The sequence below is a fragment of the Microtus oregoni genome, unplaced genomic scaffold (genome assembly GCF_018167655.1).
Source record: "Microtus oregoni isolate MIOR12 unplaced genomic scaffold, Mior012 000012F_ref0000307, whole genome shotgun sequence".
NCBI classification, from domain to species: Eukaryota; Metazoa; Chordata; class Mammalia; order Rodentia; family Cricetidae; genus Microtus; species Microtus oregoni.
Genome location: NW_024543071.1, coordinates 51,151,801 through 51,179,227, shown reverse-complemented (window position 1 = coordinate 51,179,227; position 27,427 = coordinate 51,151,801). Strand labels below are relative to the sequence as shown.

The 27,427-nt window shown below is 51.8% G+C and overlaps 1 protein-coding gene across 1 annotated transcript; it reads left to right on the top strand.

Annotated features, from left to right (window-relative positions):
- Positions 1–1,550: 1,550 nt before the first annotated feature.
- Ehd1 (EH domain containing 1) lies at positions 1,551–23,329 on the top strand. Its single transcript, XM_041661629.1, has 5 exons — positions 1,551–2,181; positions 5,956–6,053; positions 19,281–19,693; positions 21,990–22,154; positions 22,517–23,329. The coding sequence occupies exons 1-5, from the start codon at positions 1,778–1,780 to the stop codon at positions 23,039–23,041; spliced, it is 1,605 nt and encodes a 534-aa protein (XP_041517563.1). The 5' UTR covers positions 1,551–1,777; the 3' UTR covers positions 23,042–23,329.
- Positions 23,330–27,427: the final 4,098 nt, after the last annotated feature.

The window sequence follows — 27,427 nt, the reverse complement described above, 5'->3', positions numbered from 1 at the left end:
AGTGGAAAAAACCACTTGTCACGGAGCGTGATGATCTGAGTTCGGTTCCCAGGCTCCACATGGTGGAGAGCGAGAACTTCTGAAAATTGTCTTCTGACTTGTTCAGGGTACACTCACAACCCCCACCCCAACCCCACAAAGAGAAACTCCAGAAACTTCCAAAGCTGTAAGTCAGGGCCCTGTGCCTCTCCACCTTGCCTTCTCTGGATCCCACCTGACCCCTCCTCAGTACACATTTCTCTCTTCCTCCCATCCTGATTTCTTCCCTGTCCAGCCCTCAGGCTTCCAAGTCTCTCAAAGCTATGATGGACTCAAGGCTTTCAAGTTCCCAGGACTTTTGCTTGTTGGAGTGGTGCTGGAGTTGGGCCCCATGGACTTGTGTACGCTAGCAAAGCTTTACCATGAAGACTAGTCCTATCAATAATATTTTGTCTTTTTTTTTTTTTTTTGAAGACAGAGTCTGTTGCCCAGGCTGGCCTCATATTGTTGGGTTCAAGTGATCCTCCAAACCTCAGCTTTTCAAATAGCTGAGACCACGGGTGTGTGTCAACTCTCCAGGTTCATTTTAGACTTCTCCAACAGCACTCAGCTACTCCTTAGGTGATCTGATATTGGTTACCTAACAATCACAACAACCCCAAATCTCTGATGTCACCCACTGGAAAGTCTCACCAGCAGAGACAGCTAGGGGAGCTAGGTGTGGCCAGGGATGATGGCGGGGGGTGGGGGGGGTGGGAGGGGGGGGAGGTATGAGCCCCGTGGAACAGCCACCAACTGGTGAGCAGGCTGGGACACAGAGCAAAACAAAAGATGGTACTGGTGGTGTCTCTGACAGGAAAGCGGAAGTTCTTGGGCTTTTGATTTCCCCTAAGTTCCCACCACATCTCATTGTTGCCCAACATTTCCCCTCTTCCTCACAAGGGGAATTTCCGATTTCACTTCCTCAAAACTCAAGCAACCAGAAAGCCTCATCTTCTTTAGCCCAAATACAGGGACAAAACTCTTCGGTGAGACCTTGACCTTTCCCCTCCAGCTCACGTCACGTGTGTCCATTGCTGTGTCCCTCTCTCGTCTGCCTGAATGGAGTCCCGCCGCACTTCTCCTTCCTTGCCGATTTTTCTGTTTCCGTTGTCCTCTACTCTCAGCTTTCCCTATTTTCGCTATCCTGTCCCCAGAGCCACTAAAAGACTAAAGGGTGAGGAGTAGGGAAGCGGGAAAAGAGACAGCGCCCGGGCTCCCGGTGCTTTTGGGGTTCCGAGCCGGTGGAAGCACTGTGGTTGGGGAGCACAGTCCACCGGCGCTGGAGGATGCTCAGGCTAACTACATCTTGGCACCAGACTCTGGTACGGCCAACTGCGGCACTTCCGAGAGCCTCCCCTCGAGGGGCGGAGCAAAACAGGTGCGGTTGCCAGGGCACCGCAGCCACGGGCTCGCGAGATTTGAAATCAGCCAATGGGAAGCAGGGGAAGACGTGGCACGCGAGTGGGGCAGGGCCTGGAGGCCTCTTTCCCCGCCCCGCTCCGGCCGGCCGCGAGGCGGCGGCCCCGCTCCGCCGGGCTCCCGCCTATAAAGGGGCAGCTGGGCGAGGCTCGCGCGGCTGTCTGCAGAGGGCGCTCTCGTAATTGGCGTCCGCCGACCTGCGCCTGCGCACTGTGGGCCGCGCCCCGCCCCCTGCCCCGCTGCCCTCAGCCGGCCGGCCGGCCCCTCCTCGGCCGCGAGCCCTCGTCCCGCTCAGCCGCCGCTCCGTCCCGCAGCAGCCTGCCTAGTGTCCGGCAGCATGTTCAGCTGGGTGAGCAAGGATGCCCGCCGCAAGAAGGAGCCGGAGCTCTTCCAGACGGTGGCCGAGGGGTTGCGACTGCTGTACGCGCAGAAGCTGCTGCCGCTGGAGGAGCACTATCGCTTCCACGAGTTCCACTCGCCCGCGCTGGAGGACGCTGACTTCGACAACAAACCCATGGTGCTCCTGGTCGGCCAGTACAGCACCGGCAAGACCACCTTCATCCGCCACTTGATCGAGCAGGACTTCCCGGGGATGCGCATCGGGCCGGAGCCCACCACCGACTCCTTCATCGCGGTCATGCACGGCCCCACCGAGGGCGTGGTGCCGGGCAACGCGCTCGTCGTCGACCCGCGGCGCCCCTTTCGCAAGCTCAACGCCTTCGGCAACGCCTTCCTCAACAGGTACCTACCCCTTCTCTCCGGGCGCGAGGACCGCCATGGCCCCCCGCAGCCATTGCCCCGCTGGCCTTTGTCTCCAAGAGCCCCAGCCGGACCCGAGGCGACCACTCCCAAGGACATTGACTACCCAGGAGTCGGGGAATAGGCGTCGGCCACTCTTCTGGCTTGTGTCACCCCCAGAATCTTCCAGGTTATCAATTTAACTCTCACTGCCCCCAATCCCACCCCCGCAGACCCCAGAGCCAGGGGCTACTGTAGGAAGATGAGCCTTTGCTGTCCTCCTTATTTCTCATTCTGGAGGCCCCCAGTTCATTCTCATTAATCTCCCTCCATCTCCACTTGAGTCTGTTTTTTAAGTGTCATGTGGAACCCCAGGACTTATATGTTCCCTTAGCTGCTGTGTCTGCTTCATATCCCCAGGGACCAGTGGTTCTGTGTAGGAGGGGCAGCCCCCATTGAAAGCAGGGGATAAGGAAGTCTCAATAGCCCTCCTAAAAGTAGCACTTAAGTAAATTCTAGGCCAGCCAGGAGTCCCTGAGACTACCCTGTCTCAAAAAAACTTAATGAGTCAGTGCTGTCTCAAGAGACTTCAGGGAGCAGTAACAGTGAGACCCATGAAATGACCAGGTTCCTCCATTTCACTATAGAGTTGATAGGAGTCTCAGTGTCACCAGTTTAAGGGGTGAGGCGAGAATCAGCTCCTCAAGGTGCTATGAATGAGTCACAGTGGCCTGCCTGTCTGAGGAGCATTAACACCCAGGGTCACTTCTGTACAGGCAACTGGGGATCCCGGCCTCCGCCCATGAAAGGCACGACAGGACTCAGAGACCCTCCCCTCTGTGCTCCCTCTTTCAAGGAGTAACTCTACGTGCCTTTCGAAGTCTGCATTCAGCCTGGGGGAACAGCCTAGGAAAGAATCTGAGCGTGCTTTCCAGGTCTCCGCCCTGTATGAACACATTCCTCTACAGACACTGTCCAGCCGTCCAGGGCGGGCCAGCTTGTTCTAGAGCGAGCTCACCGCCAGGCCTGCCTCTTGCAGGGACCTGACCTTTAATGTTGTCGTGTGTCCCTTCTAGGCAATTTCAGCCTGTCTTGTTTTCTGGTGATGGTGTTTGTTTGTCAGGCCTGGATGAATACAGTGCTGTGGTCATCATAGCCTGGAGTATTTCTCTACCGTTTTCTGAACTTTGCTGCACCTGTAGGTAGGCCATTGGCTCAGACTCTGTTGAGAAGTTTGGCTGTTGGGCGAGGAGTTCATTATGCCTTAGGTCTCCTCTTCAGGAGTGCAAGAGAGAAGCCTTCACTCCTATTTCAGCCGCTGCGCCCTATCTTCCCCTCATTTTGAGGGCAGACGTTTTGAAACAAGGAACTTGGCACCTTGGAAATGCATGGCTGAAGAGCTGGTAGGATCTCATACACCATCCACTCCCAGTTCATTAACTCAGGAAGCCCAGGCCCCAATGAATTGTCACAGTTAAGGCCATGCTGATGGCTTGTTCTTTGTGCTTAGTGCGCTCACTACTACTGTCTCCAAAAAAGGAACAACTGAGGAACCCTTGGCAAAGGACGGGCGCTTTGATAGCATGGGGTCCAGGGGATCCAAGAGCTATACTTCTTGACATCACCCCAATTCCAGAGGGTCTCTAAGATGCTGGTGTAGTCCAAGACCGGAGGAGCTGTGTCAGGATGTTCAGACCACGGTGCCTCTGGCCAGGGAGGGTACAACAAAGGGGGCTTTTCTCTGGCTGATACAGCTTTTCCTGTTACTCTCAAAGGGACCCATTGAGCCATGAACTTGACTTGCTAGCCTCTTTCTCTTGAGTGCTCCGCAGAGATAGTGAGAAGAACAGATGGAGGCAGACGTGAAGGAAACCCAAGAGTGGTTTGTCATGACTCCTCCTTGCATAACTGGGCCCACCCACTTGTCCTACGAACTGGAGTCTCCATCCTTGTTGCCAAGAGAAGCATTTTTACTGCCCCCCGCCTTTCTTGCCATACACTTATCAGGCCTTGCAGAGTAGTGGGTTCTCCTGGACCTGCAGAGGCCCCTTTTAGGCCCTTTTGTGTGTGCTACTTCTCAGAGCCAGCTCCACTTCTACTCCTTTTTTTCTCCATCACTCTCTCCATTGAGTCTAGGAGTTTCTTCCCAAGCAAGAAGAAACTCAGGTCTGGCCTGCAGTGGCTTACAGCAGTAGAGTCTCTGCACTTGGAGACTGTACCTTTTACTTTGTCCCTCCAGCCTGTGGGGACACTGATCATCATTGGGGTGGGGTCACAGGAGATACTTGATCTGCCTGAGTGCTCCCCACTGTTGGAGGAGCAGCTTGGAGTCTGTGTCTGGCAGGCAATGAATGGGTCTAATGGATCTGTATTTTCTTTGCTGACAATAAAGAGGTTTTTAAAGGAGGCTTTTCTCTGTCCACTAAAGAACCCAGCCCTTAGAGACAGCTGATAGCGGCTCTGCTAAACTCTTAGTTCAGCGTGGGACGCAGGTCCATAGCTCAGCCCCCATCAAGGGTTTTCCCTCTGTTGTGGCTTCCTCTCTCCTGAGGCTGGTTTTGACTTTGAGAGAATGGTGTATCTGTGCTCCTTCCACACCATTTGACTACTGGTGGCCTATCACAGTCCCTTCACAAGCAGCTGGCCCCATCAGCAGTAGAAAATGACCATTCCAGGGGCTGATGGGGATGGCTCGGCGAGCTCAGAGCTCCAGCACCCCTGTAAACATTGGGTACAGGATCGTATTGCAGGCCTGCAATCCAGCCCAGGTTGGGGCTAGAGGAGCAGGTAGACACCAAGGTGGATTTTGGGGACCCCCTGTCCAGACAGCCTAGCTGAATCTGTGAGCTACAGGCTCAGTAACAGGTTCTGTCTCAGTAAAGCAGAAGGATGATAAAGGAAGACACTTGAGGTCAGTCTAGCCGTCATGTGTGTTTGCACACACATGTACACACACATACACAGAAAGAGACCATTCCTCTTTAGTGTTTGGGAATTCAGCTAAGCTGTTGGGTTTTTTTTTTTTGTTGTTGTTGTTGTTGTTATTATTTTTTATTTTATTTTATTTTTTGAGTCAGGGTTTCTCTGTGTAGCCCCGGCTGTCCTGAAACTCTCTTTTTAGACCAGGCTGGCCTTGAATTTACAGAGATTGCCTGCCTCTCCCTCCTACATGCTCAGATTAACGGTGTGCGCCACCATGCCCAGCTGTGTTATTTCTTTCCACTTACTTATTCTGTGTTAGTTAGCATTGTATGTCACAGCACTGTGAAGATCGGTGGGTAGTGCGGGTCAGCCTTCTCCTTCCACTGCGTAGGTTCTGAGGACTAAACTAAGGTTGTCAGGCTTGGTGGCAAGTGTTCTACCCACTGAGCCTAGGTCTTCCTATGTAGACCATGCTTGCCTAGAATTTAATTAGCACCAATCCTCCTGCCTCTGTTCCCTAGGTGCTGGGATTGTAGGTGTATACCATCATACCTGGGTGAAAATTTTAGGATGGAATTGCAAAGTCTCAGTATCACGCTTCTGTTTCCCTTCAGAACTGAAGCATGGTCTGGGCTCATACAGCTTTGCTAACAAGTCAGCAACTGAGAAGCTGAACTCGTGAACCCTGGGGGGAAGAGATGACAAGGAGCGAAGCCCTGCTGTTCTCCAGTTAGACCTTTCTGCTAGCATTCTCAGTTAGTTTCTGCAGGGGGAGGGAGGCTGAAAAGCCTCCCATGACCTGGATCAGTCAGTGTCAGCCCCACTCTGACTCTCCCTGGCTTTACTGCCCTGCAGGTTCATGTGTGCACAGCTGCCCAACCCGGTCCTGGACAGCATCAGTATCATCGACACTCCCGGGATCCTGTCTGGCGAGAAGCAGCGCATCAGCCGAGGTAAACCAGCTCTGTGCTGGAGAGCCACGCCCCTGCTGCCTTCCAGGTTTCTTCCAGCCCCAGGCTCTAAAAAAATGTATTCAGGTGACAGGCTTCTTACCTCATACCTCATCTATACATTGGTGACCTGAGGGGCCACAGCTGCCTCCTGTGCTCAGGTACCGAGAATGGCCCAGCTGAGATCACAGTCCAGTCCATGCGGGATGGCCAGGTGTTTTTGAACCCGTTGAGGCTTGGGCCTTGGGCTGTGAAGCAAAGTGGCAGGAAATTGCCTGATAGCTGTGCCCACGTGTGCAGCCAGTGTTGGCTGACCCCTGGCCTCCTTGCCCCTTTTGCATAGGGACACTGTGCCTCTCGGTGTCATGTCAGTTCCTAGTTAGTTCAGCCAGCTCGGCAGAAGGAGAAACTGTGTGTGGCCTGCCTGAGTGCTGGTGGAAATTTGCTTACATTTGCTTAGCCCTTGCTGATGAGCGGCCTCCCAGGGCCAGGGCAGAGGTTCCCTCTAGGTCCTGGTGCTCTGGTCTAGTTGTGTCAGCTCTCGCCAGCTTTTGCCATGCTTTTTAAAAATTTTTAGGTTTGTTTATTTTATGAAATAAAACTTTATTTCCGGGGCTGGAGAGATGGCTCAGTGGTTAAGAGCACCAGCTGCTCTTCCAGAGGTCCTGAGTTCAATTCCCAGCAACCACATGGTGGCTCACAACCATCTGTAATGAGATCTGGCGCCCTGCTCTGGCGTGCGGGCATACATGGAGGCAGACTGTTGTGTACATAATAAATAAATCTTTAAAAAAAACCACTTTATTTCCATAATACATAAAGATAACAACCTTTTCCAGAGTGGTTAAAAGGGGCTGGGAGGCTGGGGGTGGGGTTCAGTTAGTAGAGTGCCTGCTTAGTATGCAGAAGCCCTGGGTTCAGTCCCCAGCACAGCACAGACAGAGCGTGGTGGCACGTGTCTGACTCCCAGCACTTGGAGTGAAAGAGAGGCAAGAAGATCAGTAATTCACGAAGAAGGGTTCTTCTTGGCTACAGAGCAAGTCTGAGGCTGTCTCAAAAACAAAAGCAGACCCCCATCTCAAAGAGGAGCTGGAGCATCGGGGACAACTGTCTCACAAGGCTGTATTCCAACACTGATCACAAGGCTAGGGGATCCTCTGATCTGTCTATTACATTGCCCCTTGAGGTCCTGGTTCAGGACAAGCCTGACTTTGTTTTAACCCTGGCTCTTTAGCAGAGGGCTAGGCACCAGCCATTGGGTTGGAATACCTTCCAGGAAGCCATTAAGGGCTGGCCAGAAGTAGAGTTAGCCACTACAAAGGAGGAAATGCAATACCCTCCCTGGAGATGTAGCTCAGTGGGCAGCACTGGGCTAGAATGCACAGGGCCCTGGGTTCAATCCCCAGCACTGCAAAAAAAGAAAAAAAAAATGTCAAGGTATGTGTCAAAGAGCAGTGCTGGAAAAAGAGAAAGGGGGAAAAAAGAGGGAACAGTAAAATGGCCCAGTGTGTAAAGGCCACCATGCCTGGTGACCTGAGTTTGATCCCTGGAATCCATATCATGGAAAGCATGATACAGTTCCCACAAGTTATCCTCTGACCTGTCTATTCATGCCGTGGCACGCACGCACACACACACACACACACACACACACACACACACACACCTCTGACCTGTCTATTCATGCCGTGGCACTCAAACACACACCACACACACACACAAATGTAATTGAAAAGTTTGAAAAAAAGAAAAGGAAGACATACAAGAGCCTGGGTAGCAGCTCTAATCCCAGCATTCGGGAGGCTTAGGCAGGAGGTCACTTCCATTCTCAGGCTCAAACAAGCACCTGTGGTTAAGTTCGTTTTCATTAACTTACTTGTCTGTCCTTTGGCCCTTGCCCTGAGGTGGGGCACGTGAGATGGGGCACGTCGAAGCTAGCAGCCTGCACTGCAACCAAGCCTGTCTGTCCTTGCAGCTGTGGTGTTCCCTCCTCTTTTCTGTGGTTGTATGGACCCCAGCCAGCATGGTGGGAGCTGTGCATAGACCACAATGCAGTGAGCTGGCTGTCTCTGATCGGATTAGAAGCAGCCAGTTGAGCTGAATTTCCCTTTCTTTCTTTCTTTTTTTTTTTTTTTTTTTGAGACAGGCTGACCTTCAATTCTTTATCCCTCTGTCTCAGCATCCGAGATGCCAGGATTCCAAGTGGACCTCATACCTGACACTGGTTAAGTTTTCAGCCTTATCCATTCTTATGAGAGTGACTCTCTTGGAAGGTCAAGGGAACAGATTTTTGAAACCCTTTGCAAAAAAGCAGGGGCCACATTTCTTCTTTCTTACTGCTATTACTAGTCGACCTGTTTTAGGAGAATACCTTCTGAACAAGTGACGCAAGCCTGTGACCCCAGCTCCTCAGGGATGGGACAAAACATACATGCGTCAGGCCTGCCTGGCAGAGTGAGCTCAGGGCAAGTTATTGAGATCTTGTTCCAAAATAAAAAGACGGGGGGTGGGGAGAAAGCTCAGTTGGGAAAGTGCCCGCCACACAGACTTGTGTCTGTGCAGCTGGTATGATTTAGACGCCTGTAATCCCAGTACTGGAGGACAGAGACCAGCTAGTAGTCTGTCTGAATTAGTGAAGTTTCAGGTTCAGTGAGAGACCCTGTCATTAAAAAAAAAAAAAAAAAGGCTGAAAATGGACAAAGGAAGATGTCTGGCAGTGACCTCTGGTCCCCCCACATGAACACCCCTGAAAATATAGCTCAGTGGTAGAGCCTTTGCCTTGCATGCATGAGGCCCAGGTTCAGTTCTCATCGCCAAAGAGCAAAGAGATAAAGCTTGGTAAGCAATACTCTTTTCTTTCTTTTTTGGGTGGTAGGGATGTTGAGACAGGATCTCACAAGTAGCCCTGGCTGCCCTGGAACTAACTCTGTAGATCAGGCTGACCTTGAACTCAGATGCACCTGTGTCTACTTCTGCAGTGCTGGAATTAAAGGTGTATACTGCCATGTTTGGCATTGCCCACCATGTTTGGCATTGCGCTTTCCTTGCTGGAACACCATTGCTCATGGACCTTCAGGGTGAAGTGAAGGTGGTAGGAGTCGGGGAGAGGATTTGGGGTTCTTGTTGTCCTTGTAGGCTCATAAAGGGAACCCAGAAGTAACTCTTTCCCCAAAGCCAGAGTAAAGCTGGAAAATCCAAGTAAGCTTCTTTTAAATAAGAGAAAAACTCCAGTAGGAGCCAGGTCCAGCCGGCACTTAGGCGGAGGTATGTGGCCATTGTTTGAGGCCCACAGGCTTATCTTTCGGCTGAGCCAGACTCCTGCTGGCTGCTGTGCGGTGAGAACACAGCCTCAGATAGGGGACAATAGCTCACCCTCAGAGGCTTATCTTGCCAGAATGCCACCGCTGGTTAGGTGGAGGTGAGGCCTTCAGGGCTGGAGGGAGGGACGGAATGGGAAGGGCCAGAGGTTCCTGTAGCCCGAGTAGCTCCTCCAAAGGAGCTCAGAGGCAGCCAGCGCTCAGCATAGTGTCCTCCTCGTGCTCTCCAGACAGACCAGCTTGGACATCATGCCCTGGGATCCCCAGCCTGCCACTGAGGCCACAGGGACACGACTTTTCCTGTTGCTTTCCTGCTAGGAGAGCAACACGGCTGGACCTGAACTGCCTGTGTCTGGGGAGAACCACCGGAGTGATGCTTTGAGATGTGGCTTTTCTCTGTGTCTGTGCTGCAGACTGAATCTAGAGTCCCCAGCGTGCTAGATCATTGCTCTTACCACTGAGCCACACCGCACCCCCAGCAGCGTTTTGGTTAGGGCTAAAGAGACTATTAGTGTACACAGACAGGACACTGTGTAGGTGACACGACACACTAGTTCTTTCTGTGCCCTTCAGGTGTCCCTGCAACCAGTTTCTTCTCTGTTTGCAGAAGGCTCCCATTGAAGGTGGGTTCTGCAGTGCAATACCAAGATGGAACCAATTTTTTTTAACCCTTTACCCCCTCCATAATCCTAGCAGTCCCCATTTAAGTGTTACCCAGTTAATATTTGGAGGTGAACATTTCATGGTGATGATCAAGATGATCATGTGGCCCTTTTTAGAGGTGGTCAGTGTGGGCTCCAAGGTGGTCATAGCTTATGGATGAGGGAGGCCATATCTCAGAGACCCCACCTAGCAGTCCTCCTTGTACGCAGGGGAGATCAGAACCGGGGAGTGTGTTCCCGTGGAAAGCAGGTGTTTCTCCTCAGAGTTGTTCCTTGGGAAACACATCATCCCTGCCTGCTCCCTTTGGGTCCATTCCTACCCTTTCGGCTAGCCCCTCATAACTTTTTGCCTTTTCCCTCACGGTCCCTCATATGTGCAGGAAATTCAATCTAGAATGATAAATATTGCTGGCATAGACCAAAGGGGTCAAGGTTCCCTGGCTCTGCTAGGGACCCCTGATAATTGTGGTCCTTTGGGGTCCCAGGGTCAGCTTCCTGACATTGCCTATCTGCTGCAGCTTGAGAGATAACATTCTCTTGTGTCAGCAGGGTAAGGTGGCCTTTGGGAGCACCATTTATTCCTGAGTGCCACTCGTGTGACTGATAAAGGGATTCAAAGGGCATCCAGGGCTGAGTGGGGCTGATGCCCTTGGCTTCCAGGGTCATTACCACTACATAATCACTGTACCTAGGACTGTGATCTTTCTGTGTCAGTCCTTTGTGGGCAGTGGCAGGGAGCGTGCCAGGGCCCTCCCTGCCATTGTCACTATATGACCGTGAGCTTTGCTGTAACTTTGGTACCTCTCTTGACCCCAGGAAAATTCTATCAGCAGAGGGAGTGTGGCTTCAGCTAGGGTTATAGAAGTGGCATCCCATCTGGCCTGGCGCCTGCCTTCTTGCTATCTTGTCTTATCTATGTGCCCCTCTGTGTTATCTCTGTAGCTGTGTAGAGGAGGAAGCCACTGTTTTTCTGATGAGGAACTCTGTCTGAGGAGCACTGAGAGATGAGCCTGAGGGACACACAGCAGGCTAGTGTCTGCAGACTCAGACCTGGGAGGGGCTCTGTGCACCTGCAGAGTAGCCTACAGAATCTGTCAGCAGGGGTACCTGTGTGGGGTCAGACCCTCTGAGGCTATTGCTGGGCTGGGCTTCCTGGAATCATAGGCCACCATGGCCAGACCTTAGTCCAGGAAACAGAATAGCTATACTGTCTTCTGTCTTCTCTCTGAGCCCTGCCTCCAGCCAGAAACCTCCTCATGCGGGGCTGGGGAGATGGCTCAGAGGTTAAGAACACAGGCGGCTCTTCCAGAGTTCAATTTCCAGCAACCACATGGTAGCTCACAACCATGATCTGGTACCCTTTTCTGGCATGCAGACAGAACACTGTATAAATAAATAAATAAATAAATAAATCTTAAAACAAAAACCAAAAAGCACCTTATCTTCTCCTTGGAAGAGCTCAAGGCCAATCTGATTATTCTCTGTGTTTTCATTTGCCTTTCTACCACTGTCGTGGTTCCCAGGCTCAGCCTAAGCTATTCTGTTCCTAGAGATTGGGTAGGACCTTTGGCCCAGACTCCCATCCATGTATCCTGGAGCCCAGTGACCCAGAAGTGGGGCTATGCCATGGTAGTTCTGCCCTGTTGACCATCCCTTGAGACGCTTGCCATAGACACTCTCCAGCCCGGTCTCAGGATGTTTTGTAGATTGTTTTCAGGGATTGCCCAGAAGCCTGGTGCCAGGCTCAGTGCTGAACCCCTCTTGGTTTCAGAGCCTACCGCACAGGACGACACAGATTTAGCTCCCAGGTTAGTACTGCAGGAACCCAAGTGTCTGTAACACGTGGACATTTAGGGTTGTTGGTAACTGTGATAGGGACTTCCGTATGCTGGGCTTTTACCTAATGCCTGACACAATTAAGTGTGCAAATGTCAGCCAGTTAATAATGAGACTGAAAAACCCCAGGGTTTCCCAGACTTTGCTGTTTTCTGAGTAATGTCTCAGAGAGGAAGCTTAGGCAATTCTGCTTCAGCTGGATTTCTCCTCAGAACTCCACAGCCCCCTGAGGACTGACTGGGCCCAAAGCCTTCAACCCCCATCCCTTCCTGTCTCCCCCCTCTAGGCAAGCATGCTGCTTTGGCCTCGCCTTCTGGTGTGGGTGCGCCGGCTCTGCCTGTGGAGGCGTCGTACCAGGCTGTGCTGGCCTTGGCACCTGTTTCCCAGGCTGCCAGTCGGCGGCGGGCTAGGGAGCAGCTGGCCCAAGTGCCTGCAAATGTTGGGTTTATATTTGGGGTACGCAGCATTCTTCACGCCTTAGAAGTTACCCTTGCCTACTCATCCATCAGACCTGCGTTTCTTGGGCCCAGTGCAAATGCCTGAAATAAATAGGAGCAAACATTTACAGAGCGCTGGTGTCTGCCAGGCATGCATGGCACCCAGCCTTACCAGTGGTCTCGGAGCTGGGAACTTACTGTCATGTTACAGAGAGGGGGCTGGGGGTTCAGAGAGGGCAAGTGGCCCGCTCCAGTGGCCCAACAACTGCCTCCTGAGTCTAAGAGGTTCAGGGTTGAAATGTGGGTTCAACAGAGTCTGTCTGCCCTTCCTCCATCGCTGTGCTGTCATTATTTTCACTTAAGATGCATTTAGAGCCACATTGCATGTGTTAGATTAACCCTTTTTGCAAAGCCATACCCCCTGCTACCAGGATATAGAGCATCTCCTGAACTAGAAAAATTCCCTGTGCAGTCCGTCTCTTCTGAGTTAGGTAAGCTTAAGCTTAAGCTTGCCTTTTCCAAAATGTCTCTCTCTCTCTCTCTCTCTCTCTCTCTCTCTCTCTCTCTCTCTCTTTTTCTGAGACAGGGTTTCTCTGTAGCTTTGGAGCCTGTCCTAGAACTAGCTCTTGTAGACCAGGCTGGCCTCGAATTCACAGAGATCCACCTGCCTCTGCCTTCCAAGTGCTGGGATTAAAAGTGTGCGCCACCACTGCCCAGCCCAAAATGTCTCTTAAGTGGAATCAGGCAGAGTGGTCATTTTCTGTAATGAAACCTGGCCCTTTTGGAGATTTATTCATGTGTTTGAGAAGGTCAAAGGTCAAGGGTTTGTGCCGTTAAAAAATTACTGTTTCTAGAGATGGAATCCTCCTAGAGCCTCATGTTCCCAGCCCTTGGGCTGCTCCTTGCTGTAGAGGGGTGGTGGCATCCCTCTTCATCACTATTCTTTCACCCTAGAGGAGGTCTGGGCCACTCGGCTTTGAGGCAGAGTTGAATCAAGCTACTAGAAACATCTGTGTACAGGACTTGATGTGGACCTGAGCGTTTGTTTTCCTGCGGCAAATGCCTAGGGGTGGGGGCCCCTTGCTTAACCTCTGTGCTATTTGGAGTGGTCCTTCTTTAAGAAGTTGAGCGTGAGAAGGAGTCCTCTTTGTGCCACTTGTCCCCAGCTCTGGGCTCCTGACTCCAGGGTCAGTGCAGCTGGAAACTGTGAGGTAGCTCTGTGGTGAGAAATCATGAGGCCCATGCAGCTTGAATGACAGGAAGTCAGAGTGTATGGAGACAAACACTCCATTGTTTTATGTTCTGCAAGTTTTTGGAATGTGTGAAACAACTTTCCCTGGCTGTGGAACTACCTGTGTTTGGGAGTGCTGTTGTAGGGTGGGGTGCTCCATCACAGCCCGGGTCCCCACCTCTGACCCCTCTTGTCAGGAAGGTCAACTGACTTGTAGATGGGCCAGCAGCACCTGGGGCGACCTGGGCTCCCTGCACACAGAGGACCTACGGAGGCATTGGGAACAGCACTTTTTCTGGCCTTGGGGTCACCCTCAGCAGCCCCAATACTTACTCCAGGTCAGCTCTGCTCTGCTCTATTCCCTCTACTTCCTCAGAATTACTTTGTGTGTGAGCTATCGGTATGCATATCTGTGCAGCACATGCCTGTCTGGTGCTCTTAAAGAAGCTGATGGATCTGTTGAACTAGAGTTACAAATGGTTGTGAGTTGCTATGTGGGTTCTGGGAATTGAACCTTGGAAGAGCAACTAGTGCTCTTAGCTGCTGAGACTTCTCTCTAGCCCTGGGTTTTTTTTTTTTTTTTAAGATTTATGTATTATGTATACAGTGTTCTATATGCCTGCAGGCTGGAAGAGGGCGCCAGATTTCATCTTGGATGGCTGTGAGCCACCATGTGGTTGCTGGGAGTTGAACTCAGGACCTTTGGAAGAGCAGCCAGTGCTCTTAACCTGTGAGCCATCTCTCCAGCCCCCCTGGGTCTTAATTTTTTGAGACACCCCTAGATGGCATCAAACTTGCCATGTTCCTACTCAGCCTCTTGAGTGCTAGGATTGTATAATGTGGACCACCATGCCTGTCTTATCTTGTGTTTGTTTTTTTTTGCCTGCATGTATGTCTGTGTGAGGGCGTCAGATCTCCTGGAACTGGAGTTATAGTCAGTTGTTAGCTGCCATGTGAATGCTGGGACTTGAACCCGGGTCCTCTGGAAGAACAGTCAGTGTTCTTAACCATTGAACCATCTCTCCAGCCCTTGTTTTTGTTTTTGAAGGAAGAATGTCAGCCAGGTGTGGTGCCCAGGCCCTTAATCCAACACTCAGGAGGCAGAGGCAGGAGGATCTCGAGACCACTCTGGTCTACATTATGAATTCTAGGGTGACTACATAGTAAGACCCTGTCTTAAAAAAACAAAACAAAACAAAACAAAAAAAACAAAAAGACTATCACATAGCCTGGGATATATCATATTTTTCCAAGGATGACCTTGAATGTCTAATTCTCCTGCTTCTACCTTCCAAGTGCTGGGATTATAGGCATGCATTTATCACACCTGAATTTTCTTTATTTTTATCTTTTGGTTTTTCGAGATAGGGTTTCTCTTTGGAGTGCGTCCTGAAACTCATTTTGTAGACCAGGTTGGCCTTGAAGTCCTGGAGATCCACCTGCCTCTGCCTCCCAGTGCTGGGACTATAGGTTTGCGCTGCCACCACTACTGCCGGGCAATTTCCTTTATTTTTTGACTCTCGTAAATGTCCCTACTATATGTAAGGTGTACTGTTTTATACATTCTCAGGGTACAGTTGAGTGGGTTTGGTTCTTCACATTGCTGTCTACCTTAGAACTGCCCTCCATCCCAGCACAGGTTCCACCGTCCTCTCTGAGGGGTCCATGGTTGTTGGGGCTTGTCCTCTTAGGCTGGTTTATTTCATTTATTGACATGGCTACTTGTCCCTTATCTGAGGTGGCTCTGGTTTCCACTGAAGCTCGTCCCTCTGCTTATCTGTCTAGCTCATTCTCTCTGACTGTGGCTCTGTGTCTCTGGTGGAAACTATGTCCACTCTCTCTAGCCAGCCAATGCAGTGTATCCCTCCCTGTAAGGCATTTTTTAAAAATTAATTTGGCTTTTCGAAATAGGGTTTCTCTGTATATCTTTGGCTGTCCTGGAACTCACAGAGATCCGCCTGCCTCTGCCTCCTTGAGTGTTGGGATTAAAGGTGTGCTCCACCACCACCCAATTCCTGTAGGATCTTCTTTTCTCTTAGTGGCATACAGCGCCCTTTATGCTGTGGGCTTGCTGCTGTGTGTGTGGCGGGACATGCAACCCTACCTGGTATATCAAAAGAGTCTGAGGCCTATTGCTTTGCCAGCCCTTGTCACCTGCCTGAGCTCCATGCCAGGCAGTGTGCTGTGAGGCCTGGGCACTGTTGGTTATAAAAACTCACACTGACACTGCACTGGTGTCTCCAGTACCCCTGGAAACTGGTGTCTCCTCTCTAAGGGTTCGAGAATGCCAGAGCAGCCTGCAGGTGGCCTGCACTAGCATAGTCACCTGCCTGTGATATGTGACTGCTGCCCTTTAGGTTTGCTCAGCCGTAGTGTCTCCTCCCACCAGAAGTGGTTTTTCCACAGTGAACAGGAAATCAAGCATGGTAGCTCTTACCTATGATCATAACCCTCAGGGGGTTGAGACAGGAGAATTGTTACTAGTTTGAGGACATTCTGTTTTAAAACTCCAGAAATAATTAAATAAATGAAAAATTCCCTTTACCTGGAAAAAAAGAAGAAAAGAAAAAGACTTAAATGGCACTGGACATGGTGACTCATGCCCTTAATTCCTGTACTTGAGAGACAGAGGCAGGTGGATCTCTGAATTTGAAGGCTAGCCTGGTCTTATAGTGAGTTCCAGGCCAATCAGGGCTACATAGTGAGACCCTGTCCTCCTAGAAAATGAAGAAAAAAAGCCAAAAACACAACCAACTTGAAGTGATGGCCAAGCAAGAGGAGCAGGCAAAGAGGCTCCTCCATTTCTCCCATTTCTAGGTTCCCTTTCCCCTCCGAGAGGGAAAGGGATTGAGACCATACTGGGTAGGGCTTGGGAAGGTGACCTCAGCATCCCTGCTGTGGTTCTGGCCGCCTTGCCAAAGCCAATAGTGCCCCTGTTCCCAGGAACTGGGATTTGGCCTCGCTGCTGTCCCAACTGTGTGAATTAGCTTCAATTTTGGATGAGGCTGAGTGAGTGAGTGGGAAGGAAGGAGCAGAGGCCTGACTTTGTCACTGGAGAGTCAGAGTTCCAGAGTCAGCGTGTCTTCAGCGCTGTGCTGTGTTCCTAGAACTCACACAGGCCCCAGGGGTCAGCTGGGGTACAGCCCAGAGAGCCCTGGGCAGTAGCCACCTCTCCTGGCCTCTGCTTCCCCACTGTTCTGCTGCTCTAGACCTTCCCTTCCGGCTTTCTGCTGACAGTTCACTCCTTAGGTGTCCCCTCCCTGCTCTGAGAGCCAGCTGCAGGGAGCAACGGTGCCCTGGGCTTTGTACTTTGGAACTGACCGTCTGTACTAGTAGCTGACCGCTGACATGAAGTGACCTGGCACTTGCTGTACACAGAAACCTGAAACTCTGACACCCAACCAGACACCCACAGGAGAAGCCCTTCCCCCTGCCCAGACTGCAGCTCAGGGTACCTCCACCTGTGAGGAAGCCCCAAGCTGCTGACCGGTCTGCTCCAAATTCCTGTGTGCTGGGCTTGTGGAGGCCAGAAGACAACCTTGTAGAGAAGTTTCTCTCTACTGTCATCTGAGTCCCAGGGGTCAAACTCAGACTTCAGGCTCCCATGGCAGGTGCCTTTATTGGCCAAGCTGTCTCATTGGGCTGGCTTAGTTTTTGTTAGTTGTTTTCTGGCATTGCCTGGGATTGAACCCAGAGCCATCCTCATACTATGCAAACATGCTGCCAGTTTCAAAGCCTGTGTTCTTTCTGGATAGCCCATTTTGGGAGGGACTCCCTGGCCCCGAAGGGACTGGTGGCAGGAGTGTTCATTTGACTTTGCGGAGCTTTGTTTCTGCTTGGCCTGTCTAGGCTAGCACCTCCAAAATGCCATCACCCCAGAGCCCAGGAGCTTTGCACACAGGATAGGGAGCACCCCATGCTCTCTCCCTAGCTGTATGGTGCAGTGTCTACAGGCCTTTGTGATGGGGCGGTGGGGTGTTGTGTGCCTTAACACAGCCCTTCTCCTGTCAGCTTCATGCCTTCTACATATCTGGGGGCCTTACATCAGACCTCCCACGGTGTGGCTGCTGGAGTGGTTTCCCAGAGAGCTTGCCCGAGCCAGGCAGTCAGTGTCCTCTTCTGTCATGAGGGGCTTCTCTGGCTTATCTTTCAGGCTCTTGGCAATACTTAGTGGTTCTTAGAGGGCTGGCCTACATCTGGGGTGACCTGGAAAACCTGTGGGTATTAGGCAGACTGAACCCAGGGCCAAGGAGAGTGTGCAGGGTCCACTGGAGAGGTCAGGCTGTCCCATAGGCTCTCAGGTGTTTCCAGTCTTCCCAGCTCTGCTTTAGTGTCCATGAAAGCTGAGGGGTCCTCACTTCCGGGAGCAGCAGAGTGACATTTGAAAGAACATAGTTGTCAGGCAGGATGGAATGCTGAGCCCAGAAGCCACTGGCCTAAGTTCACGTGGAGAGTGGCAGCCTTGGGCCAGGTCAGACAGTGATGCCCAGACCTAACCCCTACACCTGCATCCCAGTCCACAGAAGGAAACCACAGGAGGCTCATGCACTGTTTCTTAGTCATTCTTTTTCATTTCTAAATTTTATTTATTTATGTGTACACGAACACATGGCACAGTGCAGTTGTGGAGGCAGAGGGACAGCTTTCGGAGCTGTTGCTCTTCCTCCATCTGTGGGCCCAGGGGGTCACATCAGCAGGCTTGCAAGCCCAGTGCCTTACACTCAACCATCTTGTTGGCCCCAGGTCATACTTTTTTTGTTGTTTTGTTTTGTTTGAAACAGTTGCATATCTCCCAGGCTGACCTTAAATTTGTTCTGTAGCTAAGGGTCGTGACCTTGCTCTTTCTGCTTCTGCCTTCTCGGATTGCCAGCACTAACCACCATGCCTGGCTAATAGTGCTGTTATTAAGGGGAATTCCAGTTATGTCTCGGTCATAGATGACTCGGTCACTCCCCCGCCCCCCAGCTCACAGAGATCTGCCTGCCTCTGCCATAGTGCTGGGATTAAAGTTGTACAGCACCACTGCCCGGCTTCAGGTCACTTTAATTGGGGTGGGAAACAGCATGGAGTAAGATACAGGCCAAGTCTGCCCAGGTCAGCAACTTGGTTTAGAGAAGCATTTAAGACCTACAGAAAAAGGAAGTGGTCTGTGGTACTTTTGAGGGCTTGTTGGAAACAGGTCAGTAGACCTTCTGGGAGGGTTGGGAGTTGGTATTGTCAGCTATGTAGACCTTTTGGTTTCTGTTACAACAATTGAACTGAGTTATTACAGACAAAAGTTGGCATAGACATGTAAATGAGTGCCTTTGTTTCTATAAAACTTTATTCATACAAGCAAGTGAAGGGCCAGTTTGGAACCTGAGCTTGCCAGTCCCCACTGTAAAAAACAAGTGTGGCTTGCACAAGAATCTGGTGTTTAGACCCAGGCTAGATGGCAGGTGCAGGTGTCATGGCTGTTCAAGGCGCACAGCTGGCGAGTCTTTCTCTGCGTGTTTCTGTGCTGAGCTGTCACATGAGCTTAGTGGCCTGCTTTGCCTGAGCATCTGTGTATGTCATATGGGCAAAAAAATACCCTTTGAGGCAGAGAGATCTATGAGTCTGCCTTTGGGCTTCTGTGCTGTTCAGATCAGAGCAATTTAGGAATTTACAAAATAACCTCCGTCCTAGAAATTCCAGGCCCCCTGAGTGCTCAGAAAGGCTAGGGAAGCCTGGACCTTGGGGCCATGCTCAGTCCTCTCCTCCCTCAGGTTATGACTTTGCGGCTGTCCTCGAGTGGTTTGCTGAGCGCGTGGACCGCATCATCCTACTCTTTGACGCCCACAAGCTGGACATCTCAGACGAGTTCTCAGAAGTTATCAAGGCCCTCAAAAATCACGAGGACAAGATCCGTGTGGTGCTGAACAAGGCGGACCAGATTGAGACCCAGCAGCTGATGAGAGTGTACGGGGCTCTCATGTGGTCGCTGGGGAAGATCATCAACACCCCCGAGGTGGTCCGGGTCTACATTGGCTCCTTCTGGTCACACCCATTGCTTATCCCTGACAACCGGAAGCTCTTCGAGGCAGAGGAGCAGGACCTCTTCAAAGACATCCAGTCTCTACCCAGAAATGCTGCCCTTAGGAAGCTCAATGACCTGATCAAGCGGGCCAGGCTGGCCAAGGTAGACCCTGTGGCTGGGTGAGGGGATTGGCTGCTACCAGATAGGCCCAGGGGCTCTGGGACTGGCACTTGGGGCCCAGCTTACCAAACATGGGTCACATTCCCTGTGTGGAAAGTAGTGTCCTACATACCTGCTGTGCTGCCTACTCTTGCCTAAGGCCTGTAACCTGTGTCACCTCAGCCTTTCTTTCTGAGGCGTATGCCCCACCCAGATCAGAAACGCAAACAACAAGCATTCGCAGTAGAAATGTCAAATAGGAAGTTACTACAGAAGAAAGGAGGCCACGGGAAGTGGGATGTGCTGGCCTGTGGACTCCAGCAAACCCCTGGGGGTTGGTTGCGCACAAGTATGCCAGCTCGGCATTAGACAGTGGGGACTGTCAGGGATGGGGACTTCGTGGAGAGCAGTGCACATCTGAAGGGAAAGCTTGGTTATCTGGTGATGTTGGGGAGGTAAAGGATTCTGTGGAGTAGAGTAATGGGGAGCCATCTGGTAGGATAAGGGAACTTAGGAGGACTCCGTGGGACTGCTGTGTAAGCTAGAAGTAACTAGAAAAAAGGTGGATGCCAATCTGGGGCCCAGACTGTGCTGGATGCTACAGTCCAGTCACTTGGTGGGAATGTGGGCCACACCCAGGCTCAGCAGCAGCTTCTGAGGTGTTTGAGTCCTTAGGAGTCTCTGCCTCCTGAATTGCCTTAGATAAGTCACTGGGAAGGGCTGTTCAGGGATGGGCTCCAGCTCCAGTGAGCCCTTTGAACAGGAAGACTTGATGTGTCGAGTAGATGGCGGATGGCAACTCTATCCAGACAGTTAGCGGGATTCCCGTTGTCCCTTTCAGACTCTCAGCACACAGTTCAGTTTTTCAAAAATGGACTCTGAGCAGATGCTCTGATGAGCCCATTATCAGGCTAGTCTGGAGGCTGAGGCAGGAGGATACCTTGAACACTTAGTTTAAAATTAGCCTGAATAATACAACAAGACACTGTCTCAAACGCAAAAGTAGGTTCTTGCCTACCCCTCCTTTGAAAGGAGTTGCTTCTCGGCTCAAGAGACCAGTTCTGTGAGCCACCCGGTCTCCAGGGAGACATCTCGCAGGGTAGGGTGTTTACAGCTGACCGGGGTCCATGGAGAAGGAGAGGCAAGCACCAAGTGCCTGTGGCCATGGGCGCAGCCACCCCAGGGCCTGAGAAGTGCTTCCCGGCCAGCCCTGCCTGTTGCTGTTTGCTGCTGAGACTGGTGTCTGCACCCTAGAAACCAGGCATTCACCCTACTCAGGGCCAGTCGTGAAATATTTGGGGGGTTTTCTGGCGAGGGCAACCAGAACTGACACTTTATCCTCACTACTGTCAAGTGTCCACCATTGTCACTCAAGTCCCCTGACTGGCAAAGTGACAGGCATTTCCCATCCTCTCTACAGGAGGGTACAGAGGTGGTTCCACTCCCACCCCCCATCCCCGGAACTCCAAATGTTTCGGTGTGTAGGAACTCCTCATGAGCTGAGCAGGTCTGAGACAGGAACTCATGCAAACACCTTTGACAGCCTAGGGTCCTAAAGGAGCTTCCCGGCAGTGTACAACTTCCTGGACTGCAGTCTCCAGCGCTGCTCCACACAGGTCTGTCCTGCCGAGTGACAGCGACTTCTTGGCTTGTGCAGGCAGACCTGTGACTGACTTTGCGTGACCTACCTACCCCTGCTTTCCTGGGAAGGCCCAGACACAAGCCCCAGGATCCAGGAAAGGCTACACCTCTTGGATGGTTTGGATGGTTTGGCCAGGCTGTCCCCTGTGCTGCGTAGGGAGCAGTGGAGCTGAGGAAAGCTTTCATGGAATTTTCTAGTCCTGAGTCATCCAGACCTGTTCTGGTGACATGTGGCTTATTGCTCAAGTGGATTCAGCTCGGGAATCCTGAGCACTGCGTAGATGCGTGGTGGACAGTGGCTCCCACACAGCTCTCTGTGGCTCTGCACTATGTTGTATTATTGGGAGGGCAGCACAGGGAGAAAACCAGGCAGAACTGAATTGTAGTTTTCTGTAAGATCATCATCTGTCCTCTGTTCGGAGTGCCCTTTCCTTGCTTCCATTCCCATGGCAGTGAGCTGTCATGGTCCTTGTCAAAATCGTGTGTCAATCCTGGGCCTTTGGATTCTTATGATGGTGGCTTCAACTTTCAGCTTGACTTTGACCTTTCTGCTTTCCTCTACCCAAAGAGTGAACCTCAGGCACTAGAGAGGCCTCAAAGACACAGAGGGCAATGTGTCAAGCAAGTCCCTGATGCCCCCTGTTTCCTATCCCCTCAGGTCCATGCCTACATCATCAGCTCCCTCAAGAAGGAGATGCCCAATGTCTTTGGGAAAGAGAGCAAGAAGAAAGAGCTGGTGAATAACCTGGGAGAAATCTACCAGAAAATCGAGCGGGAGCACCAGATCTCCCCTGGCGACTTCCCGAGCCTGCGCAAGATGCAGGTACAGTCACCAGGCCAGCCTGGACCATTCCGAGTGCTCTGCGTGGGGCTGGGCAGTGGTTCTGGAGGGAACCACAAAAGGAAGCGGCTGGGTTAGTCACCAGTTCCCCACCCGAGTCAGAGTTGACCTAGGTCGAGACACTGACACTGAAGAGGGGAATGTGGTGACTCAGCATGGGGGTGCGGCATGCCTGTTGGGGAATCCTCACTGTGTGGAGCCCAGGCCTGCAGCACTAGCTTAAGTTGCCTGAGCCAGTAAGTGGATTCCCACTCTCCATGCTTAGGTAGCCTGACTCAGTTCACTGGTCTGGAGTCTGGGAGGCTGTCCCATCCAAACTTTCCTTTCTCCTTCTCCACTCACAGGAACTCCTTCAGACTCAGGACTTCAGCAAGTTCCAGGCCTTGAAGCCCAAGCTGCTAGATACAGTGGATGATATGCTGGCCAACGACATAGCCCGGCTGATGGTGATGGTGCGCCAAGAGGAGTCCCTGATGCCCTCACAGGCTGTGAAGGGAGGGGCTTTTGATGGCACCATGAATGGGCCCTTTGGGCATGGCTACGGAGAGGGGGCTGGCGAGGGCATCGATGATGTTGAGTGGGTGGTTGGCAAGGACAAGCCCACCTACGACGAGATCTTCTATACGCTGTCTCCTGTCAATGGCAAGATCACCGGTGCCAACGCCAAGAAGGAGATGGTGAAGTCCAAGCTGCCGAACACCGTGCTGGGGAAGATCTGGAAGCTGGCTGACGTGGACAAGGATGGCCTGCTGGATGATGAGGAGTTTGCCCTGGCCAACCACCTTATCAAGGTCAAGTTAGAAGGCCATGAGCTACCTGCTGACCTTCCTCCACATCTCATCCCACCCTCCAAACGGAGGCATGAGTGACAGCTGTGCTGACACACCCCCAAGCTCCAGGGCCCTGGCACTTTCTACCTGCCAGCGCCTTGCCTGCCCATGTGGGCCTGAGCCCGGAGGGGCAGAGATTTGGGGAGGGAAAGGGTCACCATCTTTCAAGGTCCATAAAGACTGAGCAGCGTTTCCTCAGCTCTTGAATAGGAAAACCACCATCTTTCTTTTAAAGCTGTCGGGGGTTCAGCGGGGAGGCATGGGTGATGCTTGGATGTGCACAAGAACCATGAATATTTTTAATATATAATGTTAGAGGCAGCCTTCTTTCTTGCCTCCTCCTCTGTCTGGCAGCCCCACACTCAGCCTTTCCTTTTGCCCTGCCTTGCCCAGGCAGCCATAGTGACTGGGGATCCACCCCTCACAGCCCACCCTGGCACACCCATGTGTAGACAGGGGCCCCCCAGCTCTCTCAGTTTGTTTTCAACCTGAGGTTTATTCATGGGGCAGTGACTCGCTTCCTGCTAGCACTCGGGGGAAGCTGCTTCAGGTCTCTGCTGTGGTCGGGGTGCATACCCTCCTGTTGCTTCCACACCCCGTCTCTGACACCCCAGCCAATACAGCAGCCACAGGTTAAGACCCAGCCACTGTTAACTTTTGTGGGGACTGGAGGGGTGAGAGACGGTGTCCTCCAGGAAAACACATAAGCTAGGCATTGTTCTGTAAGCGAACTCTTTATACTTGACCAGGTTTCCAGTAACTCCACAACACTTGTTCAAAGCTGTGATCTTTGTCTTCCCTTTCCTGTACCCTAGCGTCCATCAGTTCCAGCACAGAGCAGACCCCTTGGCCTTGGCTCTGTAGTCTAGCTGAGGGAAGGCCATCCTAGCTCCTGCTCTTGAGTGCTCTGAAATGTCCTCACTTCATCAGTCTTCACGGCAGCTTCCTGGAGCCCCTGGCTGCCTGGGGTGGGCAGTGGGGCCTGTGACCTGGGGTGGTCTGGTGCTGGTAAGAGGAAGCCTGTGGCTCTGGCCTGGGTGTAGTGGCCGAGCAGCAGGACAGGGGAAAACCCAACCCCTTCCCTCTCTTTCCTTCCTCCCTCCTCCCCTGCTGAGCCAAGGAGGTCTGGGTGTCCTGAGATCCCCAGACCGAGCAGTAAGAAGCCAGAGCTAGCAAATGACCACTTTAACCACCCCACTGCAGCCTCTGGGACGGGTACACCCTCTGGCCAGTGGTTGGCTGTCAGGGTGGGCTTTCTACTGAGGTGGGTGGGGCAGCTGCAGCCTGCTCATCCCACACCGCAGGTGGGCTTCAGGGAGCTGCCTACCACCTCCCAGCACTGCTCTGGGCCTTGTTGATGCTGAGCTCCAGCCTGCTAGCTCCCTGCCTCAGCTGAGAGTTAGGTGAGATGACCTCACAGGTTCACTAAAGTCCAGCCGGCTCAATCCTCACCTGTGTGTGTGTGTGTGGGGGGGTGCCTGAGCAAAGACTTTGTTCCTTGCATTAAAAAAAGTTTAATTGTGCCAAAGCTTCTCATGCTCCGTTGTCTTTTCCTGGTCATGGAGGCGCCCTGGAAGTCTTTGCAAGAAGCCCATGACCACCCACCCACCTGTGCAGTGTTGAAACTGACAAGACTCTCTGGAAGCTGAACTTGATGGTGCCCACCCATAGTCCCAGCACTTGGGATTTGGAGGGAGGGCCAAGAGTTCAAACACCAACAGAGATTGACAGCAGAATTACAGGAGACCCACTGACCACCACCTTGTAGCCACAGACTGGTTAGTGGGATCATCTGTAGTGTGCTTGGGATTTGGGAGGGGTCTTTCAAACAAAGACTTGCCCTAAGGCAGGTTTGGAGACAGTGGCAGCCTGCTCTGAAGACAGCAGACCAAATTCACAGTTCTGGGTGGGGTTGGTTCGAGCCAGCTGATGTCACAGATAGGGGACCTGTTTATGACAAGAGAGGAAAGGATGACAAATTGGGAGTGACAAGTCCGGAAGGGTGCAGATGGGAAGCAGGGCTGGAGAGAGACTGCTCCAGGCAGTTGGGTCAGCAGTTGGGACAAACAGGTGTTTATCTCTGATGCAGAGCTGCCTCCAGGGTTCTGCTGTGGCCAAGGGAGGCGCCATAGACTTGACACTCAGTGTGGTCCTACCTTGTGCTAGGTTTGCTACTTCACACAGTAAGGGCCCAGGACAGGGCAACACAGGTAGCAATGGTAGCCAAAAGGATTCAAACTCAAGCCTACCAACTCTGGTCCTGTTCTTGAGGAGGTTCTCATGGAAACACTTTTTTTTTTTAATATTTATTTATTATTATGTTTACAATATTCTGTCTGTGTGTATGTCTGCAGGCCAGAAGAGGACATCAGACGTCATTACAGATGGTTGTGAGCCACCATGTGATTGCCAGGAATTGAACTCAGGACCTTTGGAAGAGCAGGCAATGCTCTTAACCACTGAGCCATCTCTCCAGCCCATGGAAACACTTTTTTTTTTTTTTGTTTTTTTTTTGTTTTTTTTTGTTTTTTTTGTTTTTTTGTTTTTCGAGACAGGGTTTCTCTGTGGTTTTTGGAGCCTGTCCTGGAACTAGCTCTTGTAGACCAGGCTGGTCTCGAACTCACAGAGATCCGGCTGCCTCTGCCTCCCGAGTGCTGGGATTAAAGGCGTGCGCCACCACCACCCGGCTTGGAAACACTTTTGAAAGCATAGACAGTTTGTGCATCCGAGCCCACATCACCCTTAATTGCCACTATTCTCAGGCTCCAAAAGAGTCAAAACTGTCACTCCACCTAAGGTTTTAGAAGCTTGCGACCATCTGTCAGCTTTGCAGAGATAGATGCCCTGCGCTGGCTCAAGTTGTCAGGACCAAAGAAAACGGGCACAAGGCCTTCCCCTTGCCTGGGGGACTAGTGGTATTCTGTCCACTCAGGCCCATCCCTCTGAGGGATTTCCCCAGAGGATACCCAAATGGTGCCCACTGAAATAGAAGGTTGAGGCAGAACAAGGGCAGGCATCACCTGCTGACCATGAACTTGAGAGCAAGTTTGGCTTCCACAACTCTGGGCCATGTGGGAATAAAGGAGAGATGTCCACCCGGAGGGCTGGCCCTTGCGCCCTTGCCTCCTTTCTAGTTTCCTAGAAGCTAAGCTCTATCAGGAAGCAAATTCTCTCCACCCTGCTTCCAAACCCTAGGATAAGAGGCCTTCAGGACAGTCTGTCATCCTAACCCACAGCACCACACAAACCCGAGACCATAGAGGTACAGGGCCCACTTCTGTGCGGCACATGCCAGGGCTTCAATGTGCTGCTGAGGTCTCTTGCAGGATCCTTCCTACCTGGTCAAAGGGCTTGCCCAAGGCCAGTGGGCTGGTAAGGGGACAATGGGCAAGGGGATTGGAGGGAGGATTCAGCAATTTAGAGCACTGGCTGCTCTTCCAGAGGCTCCCGATCTGACACGTGGGGGCTCACAACTCTAACTCCAGTTCCGGCAGATCTAACACTGTCTTCAGGCTTTCAAGGACACTGCTCGAGTTGGTATATAGACATGGAGGCAAAACACCCATACACCTAAAATAGTAAAAGGACAACCAACCACCATTCCTGTCCTCTGCTGTCAAAATCAAAGCTCCAATGCTTGGGCTGGGTTAATGGCAAGTACAAAGATCTGAGTTCAATCCCCAGAACCGTCATAAAACCAGTGTGTGGTGATGCTCGGGACCCCTGTACTAGGGAGACAGGCAGACCGCTGGGATGTCCAGCCAGCCAAGCCCATGAGAGACCCTGTCTGAAAATGTAAGGTGAATGGTATTGAGGAAGGACACATGCACCTATACATAGAAATAATCTGCCCAGGGCTGGAGAGATGGCTCAGTGGTTAAGAGCACCGGCTGCTCTTCCAAAGGTCCTGAGTTCAATTCTCAGCAACCACATGGTGGCTCACAACCATCTATAATGAGATCTGGTGCCCTCTTCTGGCATGCGGGCATACATGGGAGGAATGTTGTATACATAATAAATAAATAAAATCTTTAAAAAAATAAATTAAAAAAAAAAGAAATAATCTGCCCAATACATGCTTTAAAGTTTGTATGCATAGCACTTATGAGACACTGGGTTTAATCCCCCAGCACTGCAGTAAATGAATCAGTTGTCAGCAACAGCGATCGGCGTTGGAACAGCAGTCTTGATCAAACAGCTGCCTGTCTAAATTCCAGCTCTGCTCCTTACTGGAGTTGAGCCTGGCTTGTGCCTAGGAAGCCTGTTTGGACTCCAAAGAGACCTGTGCTCAGCTTCCTTCCCTGAGCATCTTGGGTAGGGCTATTCAGGAAGGTGGGGAATGTGGGGAGCATGGTACCCCACCCAACACTCAGAATAAAACAGGGAGACCCACCCTTCCCTGAAGCAGCTCAGACAGGGTGGCGC

Coding starts and splice junctions, on each gene's coding strand:
- Ehd1 (XM_041661629.1), top strand. CDS start 1,778: ATGTTCAGCTGGGTGAGCAAGGATGCCCGCCGCAAGAAGGAGCCGGAG. Junction 2,182..5,955: donor GGCAACGCCTTCCTCAACAG/GTACCTACCCCT, acceptor ACTGCCCTGCAG/GTTCATGTGTGCACAGCTGC. Junction 22,155..22,516: donor CGAGCCTGCGCAAGATGCAG/GTACAGTCACCA, acceptor CTCCACTCACAG/GAACTCCTTCAGACTCAGGA.